Source organism: Triturus cristatus, chromosome 11 (genome assembly GCF_964204655.1).
Source record: "Triturus cristatus chromosome 11, aTriCri1.1, whole genome shotgun sequence".
Classification (NCBI taxonomy): Eukaryota; Metazoa; Chordata; class Amphibia; order Caudata; family Salamandridae; genus Triturus; species Triturus cristatus.
In genome coordinates, this window is record NC_140594.1 from 99565275 (window position 1) to 99578389 (window position 13115).

At 44.6% G+C, this 13115-nt stretch overlaps 1 protein-coding gene across 1 annotated transcript in view; it reads left to right on the plus strand.

Moving 5' to 3' along the window:
- Positions 1 to 12645, plus strand: part of C11H22orf15 (chromosome 11 C22orf15 homolog) — a 122480-nt gene extending 109835 nt beyond the window's left edge. The window contains exon 5 of the mRNA XM_085634001.1: positions 10916 to 12645. Coding sequence (XP_085490127.1) covers positions 10916 to 11073 — 158 coding nt within the window. The 3' untranslated portion in view covers positions 11074 to 12645. The remainder of the gene's footprint in view (positions 1 to 10915) is intronic.
- Positions 12646 to 13115: the final 470 nt, after the last annotated feature.

Here is a 13115-nt window from a genome sequence, read left to right on the forward strand (position 1 = left end):
AACATTATGCAGTTGGAGAAGTACAATGAACGTTCTCCAGTGCCCCCTTTTATGCGCCTACTCATGTCTTATCAGACACTTCATCGAGCATTCATTTTTACTTAGTTTCAGTACTGCTGTTGACATGGGGCTGAATTCTGTGAACTACAATGTCAATGCCTATCATGAGATAGTGAATCAGTTTCCGTTTATGTTTAATGGATTAGAAAGGCTTAAGACCATCATAGTGCAACTTCACATAAATGAGGACATTCATCCTGTTGCTCAGCGACATCATCAAATTGTATTCCATTTACAAAAGGCTGTTGAGAAAGAACTTGATATCTCATTAAAGCATGACATAATTGAGCGAGCCACTGTTCCAATGCCATGGGTATTAACCATATTGGTGGAGCCGAAAAAGGATAGTTGAGGAGCTGTGCGCATCTGCGTTGATATGCACCAAGCAAACAAGGCGATTTAAAGAGAATAACATCCAGGTCTGCACATTGCCAACATAATTACGTAGCTGAATGGAGCTAAAGACTTTTCCCGCCTTGATTTGAACAAAGGGTATCACCAACTTGAACTGGAAGAGAATTGCAGGTACATTACTACCTTTTTGACTCATGTTGGTTTGCTTCGATATAAAAGGCTAAGTTTCTGCATGTCTTCAGCTGCCAAACGTTTTCAGGTTGTCATTTATCGCATAATACAGCCAGTCAAAAATGCTTTCAATTACCATGAGGAAATACTAGTTTTGGGGCCACATGAAAGGAACATTATAAAGCTCTGACACAAGTGTGTCATATACTTGCTGATGCTGGTCTCACTTCAGACGTGGAAAATGTGAGTTTCATCAAACCAAACTCAAGTTCTTTGCCATGTGTTTTCTGATGGGGAATGGCTCCAACCTGAACAAAGTACAAGCCTTGTCATCCACTTCTCCCCCACAAGATGTAACTATACTGAGATCCTTCCTTGGTGAGGCTGGTTACTGTTCAAGGTATACACAGGACTTTGCCACTGTAAGTGCCCCACTGAGAGACTTAACAAAATGTCCCATTCAAATGGTCCAGTGAATGTGAAAGAAGCTTTAAGAAGATCAAGCATGCAATAGAGAACGCAACTGAAATGACATACTTGGATCTGAAATTATAGATGGGGGAGGCTGTTGATGCGAGCCCAGTGGGGTTAGGTGCCATCCTTACCTAGCACACAGGACATCCAAATGCCTCAAGACATGTAATGGTTTATGCTAGCAGAGGATTGTCAACGACAGAGCCAGCTTATTCACAGTTCAAAAAAGAAAAAATAGGTTTAGTGTGGCCTTGTATACATTTTCATATGTTTCACCTCTTCAGGATGACCTTGAATAACAGAAATGTACAAATGTGCAAGAACAACTTTCAGTTACTCCGGAAGGCATAATTTTAAGAGCATCGAGAATTGTCATACCCAGGAGTCCGAGACAACAGGTATTTAGACTGGCCCATGAGGGACACCGTGGGGTTGATGCTATGAAACTATACGAGACAGAACTTTGTTTTCCAGTCTTGATGAAAGGGTTGAAAAAGAGTTAAAGGCCTGCCATTTGTGAAACAGTTTATCCTCTAAAACAACCCCATATCCAATAAACATGTCTGATTTCCCAAAGCATGCCTTGGAGAAGATTGCAATCAACTTCTTTGGACCCCTTGACAATGGACATAATCTCCTAATGATCGTTGATGAATATTCCCGTTTTCCTCTGGTGGATGACCTGTTGTCAGCTACTCATGACAGGCATTGAGAGACTAGAGGATATTTTTGCAACTTTAAGGAATTCTGTCAATTTGAAATAGGGACAATGACCCGACCTTCAATAGTTAGGAGTTTAAAGACTTTCTCACTCATTTAAATATCAAACATCAGAAAAGCACACCTCTCTGGCCACAGGCGAATGGCATGGTCCAGCGATTTAAGAGTACCTCAGGAAGACTATTCAGCATGCTGCGTTGGAAAAGCTTGATCTCAAATCAGTTCTTCAGTCTATGCTTCATGCATACAGATAAACTCCGCATTCTACCACAGGTGAAAGCCCGACCAACTTAATGTTTGGGAGAGCCATGGGCACCAAAGTCCTACAATGGACCAATGAGAGATCTATTGACCTTAATAAACTTAAAACCATTGATTTGTCTCACAAGCGCAAAATGAGAACCTATGCAGACCGATGCGATGTGCTCGGAACACGGTATACCACAGTAGACCAAGTGATTGTGAGGCAGAAATGGAAACACAAGTCTGATGCTCTTTTTGATGCTGACCCACTGAGAGTTGTGAACAGTAAAGGAGACATGGTGACTGCTCACCATCCTGGATAGACTAACACAAGATTTTTTCCATTTCAAGCACCTGCCTCAACTTTCACCAACTCCATATGACAGGAGTGAGCCTTATTCAGAGTTCAGAAAGCCCAATGACTGTATTGATGTCTGTCTCCAATGCTTGTCATAGACCCTTCTTTGGTACGTCCGCAGCCTCATTGGACCAGATCTGGGCAATTAGTTTGGGCGCCAAAACAACTTAGTGAGGAGTTGTAATGTGCATATGTATTATTGGTACTTTTTAGTTTAACAAAGGGGGGAGATGTAGTGACTTGTGAGTTAGAGATGACGGGCCCCTTTGGTTCCTGACAGACTCTATTGGCCAGTGACGAAAGAGTGTGGGTAATTGAATTTATGATACAGAATGTTCATTTCACAGTTACGCGATGATGATTAAAGGCGTGCAATACCAAACTCTGTGTGTGGCGTGATCATTTACAAATACCCGAGCTGGGATAGGACGCTACAGTTGGTAACAAGCTTGCTATTCTGTTATGCTGTTTGGCAATATCAATGAAGTTCCTAGGACGCAGAATTAACCTTCATAGGAATCATCATTGAAGCGATGAACACTCTGCCTACCTGGTTTCAAACATTGGATGCCAAAATAATTAGTAGTATAGAACTATACAAGCGTGTCAAAAAGAACTTGGACTACGCAGTAAGTGCCACAACATGTCACGATTATTATTTTATTAATATTATTGAGTCTTATATAGCGCGTGGTTACCCTTAGGCATCCCAGCGCTCTGCCAGAGCAACAAAACACACTATCAGCGCGACTAAGCGGGGAACAAGTGAGTCTTTAAGAGTTTGCGGAATCGCAAAGTACAAGTTTCAGCACGAAGGGCATACGGAAGAGAATTCCATAGTGCTGCCACGTTGACGGAAAATCTTCTTCCGCCAGTCTTGGCTTTTTTTACTTTCGCCTTTTGAAGAAGATGTTGGTGGTCTGATCGGAGAGCACGAGAAGCCTTGTAGGGTTGAACCAGATTCCGCAAAATCGGAGGCCCTTTTCCCTGGAGAAGTTTATGGGCCATACAAAGTGCCTTGAACTTCACCCTCTCTTTAACTGGGAGCCAGTGAAGCGCCTTCAGCGCCGGTCGAGCTGACTGCCACCTAGGAAGGTCCGTCAGAAGCCTGGCGGCAGCATTTTGCACTTGTTGCAATTTATTAAAAGTTGACTCAGGGGCCCCCAGAAACAACGCATTACTATAATCCAGCCGGGAGATAATAAGGCCCTGAATAAGTAACCTCCTGGAGGCCATCGGGAGGAGGGGTAAGATCTTCCGGGCTGACCGAAGCAGGCCAAAGCACACGCCGGCGGTCTTCTTTGCGTGTGTCTTGAAGGATAAATCCTGCTCAAGCCACACCCCCAAACTCTTGATCTCCTGTTTTGGGGTAGGAGGCATTCCCAGACAGCTGGGCCAGCTACCAAGAGGCAGAGAAGGGGAAGAATTCCCCAGCATCATTAGTTCGGTTTTAGAACCGTTAAGTTTGAGTGCTGAATTACACATCCAGGTAAAAATCCTGGTTAAACATGTATGCAGCACGTCGGGTTGATTCACCGGCTGGGGAAGGCCAACCACCAACTGGGTATCATCAGCATAACTAATGATCCTGATACCCAGTGGGAGTACTACGCTCTCCAGTGGGGCCATATAGATATTAAATAGTGTGGGGCTCAATGATGAGCCCTGTGGCACACCACACTGGAGGGGAGTCGAGGTTGATTTCTCGGGTCCTTCCCAAACCTCAAACGTCCGATCCTCCAAAAAGGACGTGAGCCATTTCAGGGCCAGTCCGGAAATCCCCGCTCCCGACAGTTTCTGGAGTAACACCTGATGGTCTACGGTGTCAAACGCCGCACTAAGGTCCAGGAGGATCACTGCCACCGATCCCCCTGAATCCAAAATGCTCCTGGCACTCTCCACGACTGCCAATAGGGCAGTATCCGTCCCCTGACTCGGGCGGAATCCCGTCTGGGAGTCACCTAGGAGGGAATTGGATTCCAAGAAGCCCGAAAGGCGCCTATTCACCAATTTCTCTGCCATCTTGCTAAGGCCCGGGAGCAAGGAGATGGGCCTGAAATTAGCAAGGTCAGCAGGGTCCAGGCTGGGCTTCTTCAGGAGGGCCTTAACTACCGCTCCTTTCCAACTGGGAGGCACAATTCCTTGGGAAAAGGATAAATTCAAAAGATCCGTCACTGGGCCGCTGATGACAGAGGCTACTTGCTTCAAATATTTCACCGGTACCGGGTCTCTTGGGGACCCACTCTTCAAAGTTATCAAGACCTCAAGAGCCTCGTCCACAGTGACTGGGCCAAAAGAATCTAATCCAACTGTCCTCTCACTAGTCTGAGGCCCAAGATTACAATCAACCGATGCGTCTTGTACTAACCGAGGGAGGGACACCAAGATGTTCTCTATTTTAGATTTAAAAAACGTAGCTAGTTCTAAACATTTTTCACGCGGGTTATCATGCGTGACCGGAGGTTCAGGGACATACAGCAGTTCACTTATGACCTTAAAAGACTCTTTCGATGACATAGAAGAGAGACTTATTCTCTCCTCGTAGAACTTGCATTTTGCTGCCCTAATGGCAGTTTTATAGGAGTTAAGTAAGGTCCGGTATTCTCTCCGGCTAGCTTCATCCCAGTCCCTCCTCCAAATCCGTTCCTGTCTCTTACAGCCCTTCCTCAAGGCTCTCAGCTCTGGCGTATACCAAGGTGCTGAGCCCACCCTCTTACCCCTAGTGAGTAATCTTTTCTTAGGGAGGACAACATCGAGCGAGTTGATCAGCCAGGTGTTTAGAATCGCGTCGGCGACTAACGTGTCACACACGGGAGGGGGACGAGTCGCCTCCAAGTGTGCTGCCCATGTGTCCACTGGGAGCCTAGACCAGGCTCTTGCCACCATATGGGTTCTGGGTGTGGGTGCTGCTGGGACATCAAACTGCCATAGGGCCGGGACCATAAAATGATCTGTCCAGGGCAAGGGCAGCGCAGGCAGAGCTATAAGGTGGTCCGAGTTCGAAAAAATCGGGTCAAGTAAGTGGCCCTTCTCGTGCGTTGCACCTGGATTGATCAAATTAATCTCAAATGCTTTCGAATCACATAGAAAGTCCACTGCCAAAGAGTCCAAGGGGTCATCAAAACGGATGTTAAAATCCCCCAATGCCACAAAGTTAATTGTGGAAGAGGGAAGAAGCGCAACCGTTTCAAAGAAGGAACTGCAAAAGTTGCCCATAGTCCCTGGTGGACGATAGATAAGAAGACCTGCCAAAGAAGCGGTGTGCGAAAGCCGTATAGAAAATTGGCAGCTCTCACAATCGCTTATCCCTCCCTCCTGGACCTTACAGGTTAACGTATCCCTATACAGAATGGCCACTCCACCTCCCCGCCCTGTTGGTCTATCTAGGTGAGATATGAGGAAACCTGGTGGAAATGCTCTAACCATATCTGGCCCAGAACTGGACGAAATCCAAGTTTCTGTTAGAAACAAGATGTCCAGTTTATGGTCGAGTATGAGAGTATGAATTTCTATGGCATGACTGGGGAGGGATCGACAATTCAACAAAGCTATTCCCAGCGCACAATAGTCGTTGATTGGTACCCGACCCATATTACATACCCCACAGGGCCGGACCACTTGCCCTCCCTTATGCACGTACCTACATGTAGCATGTTTCGGTGGCCGCCTGAGCATGAGCTCATCCCTCGAGTACCTCAGGTGAGCCGGAGATAACCGTGAATGGGGCAGCAAGACCGGCCCTGGGCCCGGACGGGCACAGACGGGCTGAACTCTGGCGTAACTCCGGCGTCAGTCCGGCGTGACCGCTACGCGCCGACATGACTACCTATAAGCGTGCGAGGCGAAAGAGAAACGGGACTACAGCACGAGAAGGATCACCCACCCCAATATGGCCGCCACGAGTCGGGGGCAAAGGACCCGCCAAGCGCGGTGATTTAAACAATTATAATGCGAGTAAGGTGTCAGATGTGCGTGTATGCAAGGCCAGAATTAAAAACAAGGCAAAAGTGACCCAACATAAATCGAAGTAAAAAGTGCAAAACGGGACATTAAAATCACACACTTCCACACACAGGCGCTGCAGGTGTAATGAAACTGCTGGAATAACGATGGCATAAGGAGGCTGTTAGATCCATAAAGGGACAGTGTAGGCTTTCAACGTCTCTGGGATTGTGGCCTATACAGCTGCATTTCCTCCACATGTTCTCCTTTTCCTTTGGTGGCAATGCTGCAGTGTAGCTCGATCTTATCTTTTATTTTTATCTGTAAAGAAAACATTAACCATTTTGGAAAATATTAGCTCAAATTTACTGCTTTTTTAATATTTCCATAATTAAAATGCCACGGTTACACGATTTGGGGGATTTGGCTTATATGTTCCACAAGCTTTTTTGAAATCCCTGCACACAGGCAGAATTTTTACTATGTGTATCTATCAATGAGGATCCAAGAGCAGAGATGCATTTGACCCAGTATGTGTTAAAAGTTATTTTAAAAAAAAGAATGATGATCCTATAATCCAGAATTAATGACGCATCAGAACCAGCATGTGGAAGGGACATCATTGAGCTGAAGAAAGTGATTTCGGATTGGCCAGAAGAGCGGAAGTAAAAAAAAATTAAAAAAAATAGGTGACATGATATTAATGAGAAAACTCTGAAAAACAATTACACGTGCAAATAAAAAAAAAGAAAAGACCAAATGAAAAGTGTGCCAGCTATACAGACCAAGGAAAGAGCCCAGTGATACACCATATTGTATTGTAATTGCATTTATATAGCACTTACTACCCCATACAAGGCGCTGAAGTGCTTTTTCTGCAAGTAGCATGTTACTCTTGAACCCAAAATAATTAGTGGTGAATTATTATAGTGACATATGAAATTAACTTGAGCGGTGGACGTGTTAGTCTGTTATTTGGATTGAAGAATACAGTGGAGGGACAGATGAGGGAAGGTCGTGCATATATATATAGCGCTTGCTAACCTTGATGAGGTGCTGAAGCGCTTTTCGCAGAGTAGCACCCTACTTCGGAACCCAAAAAGGATTAGTGGTGAATTCGTACAGGAAAATATGAAATTGATGTGAGTCGTGGACATGTTAATCTGTTATTTGGATTGAAAAAAGGATAGTGGAGGGATAAAAGAGGGAAGGGTTTGCATTTATATAGCGCTTGCTACATCTGATGAGATGTTGAAGCGCTTTTCGGCAGGTAGCACGCTACTCCAGAACCCAAGCAGAATTAGTGGGGAATTAGTATGGGGAAATATCCCTATACCATAGGTCTGGCTTATTTATTGTGAAAATCGTATGTTAAAAATCGATATGCATTATTAGGTGAATTGTTATTATACTGTGCTATAGCCCGTAGGCAGGTAATGGGAAATGTCACAGACTGTATTAGTAGGCAAGGGTTTTGGTGTTGGTTACCCCTCCCCCCTCACAAACCGCGGGGATATATTTGAACGGTGATATTTTTTCTTGGGCCCTCTTAGGAACTAAAGTATTTAACCATGCCAACTGCAATTTTGTTGATATTTCAAATTTTATAACTAAAGGATTTATGGTTACCTTGTGAGAAAGTTTACACGCACTACAGTAGGAGCAGGGCCACTGGAATTAGGCGATTGCGTGGCCGCGGTGTATTTTGCATAATTATGGATCTGTCACATTATCCATCAACTGCTGCATAGTGCAAGCAAAAAAAAATAGTTTGTAGCTCAAACAGTTCAAAAGTTACTCAAAATGCAGTGATGTGTTGCAGCAAAGTATCAAGCCCTTTGCGAAGGTTGACTGGTCACCGTTCTGTTTATTGCTGTTTGGGTGTTAAACTGTACTAATGAGGTGCAACTTTTGCCCGTGTTAACAGGTGTAAACATGACAAAATATTGAACTAATCCGATCAGAAAATATTCTGCGTTATGCCACATAATTTAGTCAACCCTGCTGCATTCTCCCTTGCCTGATAATTCCAGCAGCCCCGTGCGCCAATTATGGTCGCAGACCTCGGATAAGGCCATAGACCTGATCGGTTTATTATGAAAAGCTAGGATAAAGGCAGCAGGCCGGACATAGCAGATGTTAAACTACAGGGTGACCTGTTAATACTGTGCATTTAGAACCTCAGAAAGGCATTTCATTACATGGAAATCCCACATATTCTCGTAGTAGGTAGGGGACATGGAGTACATTATCCCCTCCGTGGGGATAGAAACATTGGACAGTAAATTGGACAGTGAGAACCCTTGCCAGGCCCACTTACAAAAGCCAGTATTTTAATTTGTGAATTTGAATTGTGTATACATTTGTAATTGTATTACTGTGTGCCCAGTGGCTGCCATGTGGAAAAGCTGAAGCTCAGTACATTAGGTTTGGGTTGGTTACCATGCCAAGCCCGTGATTAAGGCTGTGGGACTGATTGATTCAATGGGGAAAGTTATGTCTGCCACCATAGCTACGATTATGAAACGTTATGACAAAGGCCTGATTTATTTATTGGGGAAAAGCGTTAATGCCAATAGGCCTTTAGTGGTGGATTGTTTTCACGCCTGGTGGCTCCGACAGATTTTGGTCCATAAAGCCTCACAGGTGGCTTTGGTGGTGGTCATCCCTCTGAGAAATCCTGCTGGCGGAAGAGGTTTACTGCGAAAGTCCTTATTGAAGAGGATGTGTACATTGTTTTACAACTATAGATTTGTACATAGCTGCAATTTTATAGCGGTGTGCTCGATGCTTGTCCCTTCAGGCAGCTCGTGCCGATGATGGTGGCAATCCAATGGTAAAGGATACAGTCCTTAGTGGGTTATTGGGAAACGTTACAGCAAACGCCAGGGTTTGATCAATTTAATATGAAACGTTGTGACAAAGCCAGTAGGCCTGGCCTGACTTCTTGTGAAAAGCATGTGCTAAAGCCAATAGGCGCTAAGGGGGGGGATTATTACATTGTGTTGAAACGTGTCAGTAGGGATGTTGTTAGGGAGAGGGTGTGGCGTAACGACCAGAAATGCCGATTTCGGAGCTGGAGATTGGGGTCCAAGTCTCGTGGCGGCTCGACATATTAAAATTCTGGGCAAATCACAATCTCCCCGTGCCTATGGACAGCGCCTAGCGACCCTCACGGGTGATAAGCCGCACTAAACAAATCCAAGTATTATTATTGTTGAATGGATTCTCAGAGAGCCCCATGGTAGGGTTTTGGAATGGTGGCCCACATAAACAAACCCGGTGGAGAGAAGATTTGAATTCTGATAATCCTCTTTAGGGATTTTATATTGTTTCAACTGTAATGTGCATATTTGTAAGGTTATAAATGCATGCCTGATGGTTGCCGTACGGGTTACCTTACTGGAAAACTTGTCCTCAATACAGGATGTCTGAGTTGTTTATGGAGACAAGCCAATGATTAAAGCTAGAGACATGATTGGTTCATTAGGAAAAGTTATTTCAGATGCCCGATGACCTGGTTATTAAGAAAAGTTCAGATAAAAACAGTAAAGGTGTTTTATTCACTATGAAACGCACATGGTAAAGCCAATAGGTGAGCATCATGCAGTGGTACTGTGCAAAGTGCATCACTGATGGGGAACACATCGGCTCTAAATGTGGCGGCTGTGCCGGAACTTTAAAACACAGATCCACTCTGCACAAATACCACTGCACGGCAGCCGCTCCACGCTTCGCCCACTGTTGCAAGCAGACGCGGATCAGGTTTAGGAGACGTCATGTGCTCTTTTAATGCATCTTCTTCCCGCGATAGGGCCTTGGCCCACGCTATAGTAAAGCCGAGAAACAACAAACGAGTGCTCTGTAGATACATGAATGACGAGGCAAGACTTTACTGACCAGCACGGACTTCAGGTTTTTATTGAAGGTTGGGTAAACATGGGAAGCGGTAGTTGTGGGTCCAATGTATTTGAAATTAAACCACTTTCTAAATGAGGAACTTGCCTGTGTGCGTTTGCAGCGAGCCTGGCACACTGGACAGTTCTGGCAGTGCTGGACTCGAGCAGCTGTCAGGGGGTGGGAAGGAGCGACGAGGGGTCAGTTTCAAAAGCTACCCTGGCCCAGCGACCTGCCTGGTTTTAACCCGAGACAGTGGACCTTGAATGCAACTATCTGACACACTGGCAGCAGAGAGAAGTCTCAGTGTGCGTAATGCAAGCTTTAGAATGAAGCAGAGATTGACAGCTTGGTTTAGGATTTTGTGCAACCTTTGAATTTATTGTTAGCCTCAGACACAACTGAATTAGCCCAGGTGTGGTAGCACTAGTGAACATCAGATACTGTTCATAACAAGGCCATTTTGTGAGGCAGAGGACTGCGAGGAATATACTCACCAAGATGATAGAACCTTTCTAGGCATAGGTCTCATGCCTCTCCCTGCCTGTGATGCGGTCCCGGGCAAATCTCACGCCTAAAGCATCTCAGAGTCTGACTCGCTCAAGTAGAGGGGACTTAAACCAGCAGTATTTCAGAAGAAGAAAAAAACGACATTTAAAACTGCTATTAAAATAAACATGTTCTTCTTCTTCACAGAACGGCTCCAGAAGTTGTCCAACCCGCAGCTAAAAGAGAAGAGTCCTGTGCACAGAAGGCCTAGGCCATCCAAGGAAACGCCAGTTGCCTCGCCCAGCAAAGCGAAAAGCGTGGCCCACAGCAAAAGAAGCTCTTCCCTCTCCAACAGGTCAACCTGAGAGTGCTTTCCAACCTCCCGTCAAGAGAGAACACCAGCACCTCCACGAGAGGGCGCTCCGAACACATACTCTTGTGCCCAGACACTCAATCTCCCACTACTGGTCTATGAAGTGTACTTTAATCTTCCCACTAGAAGTATGAAGGCAGACAGTACGAGTGTTCACACCCAAGACCTATACTACAGAAGAACCACTTCTGCCCTGGAAAACACGTACCTTGGACCACGAAAGTCTGCATCCGGATGAATTAAACTGAAAAAAATGCTTCAAGAAAAAAAACAAAATCATCGTTTCCATTCTGTGCCACCAAGATCAGATCACCAACCATCAATCCACCAGCACAATGAACATTGGAACTGCGGCAACAAGGAAGTGCACACGACTGGATACGTCTCGTGGGTTTTCATACAGTTAGCAGGTGGGATCTCTAACTGTGCCCAAATGATAGGTGGAGAAAAAGCTGGGGAGCATCCTGTTACTGCTCAATGTCCAGGAGGGCGCCTGATGTCAGGTGTTACATCAATAGTAGAGTCTCAATTGCCCCTCACCACCAATAAGCCAGACAGCTCATCTATATCACCCCACTAGGGAAGAGCTCCAATATACAATATTATAGGAAGACACAGGAGGACTTTGAACAGGTCTTAACAACAAAATAAAACAGTGCCAAGTGCACAGTGAGACACCTCGTGTAACACAGTAAGCCAAGTTGTCGTACCCCACTGCGATAAGGAACTGCAAATGCCAAACTATCGGCAATAACACACAAATACTCACTAAAAGACACTGAGGATCACATGTAGGAAGCAAAAACTGTCCAAAACAGGCTGCCAGTGGCACAAGCGGAGAGAAGCGGAGTGAGAATCACTTCCTGGTGTACTGTCTCACATACCAAGATTTTCCAGATATTTAGTTCCATGCAAGGACATAGGAACATCAGATAGTAAAAGTAAAGGAAAACTGCATCATACTAAAAGACGTGTTAAATAAAAAAAATGTAAGTGTGAAGGGAGCTGCACATGGTCTCAACACATGGCACCCAATAGTCAGATCAAAATAACACACTTAAAAAAACCTGCAAAGCAATCTACTTGGCGTGCTGACAAAGTACCCTGTGAGGTATTTTTATGTATTGCTATCAACCCTTACCAATTATATCCCAATATACAAGCCTAAAAGAAGTTTACTCTAATCCAGCTGTTCTAAACATGTGGTCTGGGGACCACTAGAGAGGGGTGTCACCAACGCCTACTCAGGGGGCATGCAATTGCTTAGAAAATTATATCATATCAACAGATTACTAAAGTGCATATAAATATAAAAGCAAAATTTAAAATGTACATTTTTAAAACGTTTTGTAAATGTGGAGGAATGTGAAATTGGAGGCTAAAATTAAGTTGGTATCCTCAGATTGATTCTTTTGACAGTGCAAGTGCATCAAGCAGATTATAATACGGAAAATGGGTTGCCTTGATTGAATTTAGAAGAAGAAAAAATATCCTTACTTCTCGTAAAATTGTAATTTTGTTTTTGTATATTTGTGTGGATTAAATAAAATGTTATAAATTGTGATTTTTTTGTGGTTCAAGTGATCAAAACTGCATAGGTCGAAGTCCTTGGCTTCCAGTACAGATTAAGGGGGGGTCCACATAAATCAAAGGGTTAAAAACCACAGTTCTAATCTATCACCACAAGCATACACCAACCCTCAGAGCCAAATAAAGACCACCACATTCTGGTCCTCTCCACTCCCAAAGAAGTATGCTTTAATAACCTCTCCACCAAGGTGTATGCACTATCCCTTCATTACGCCCCCTTGGAGTATAGTGCAAGTTCACCTACCCCATGGAGGGTAGCCTCTATCATCTACCCCAGCACCACGAGTATACTCCGACTACCCAGACAAGAATAATCAATTTACTCCCACCCAATGTAATCTATGACCAGGCCCCATGGAAGATCATACTAAAACTACTACATCTTTCCTCCCATTGCCCCCCAATTAGTCTACACCATCCTCCCTCACACTCCTAATAGCCCCC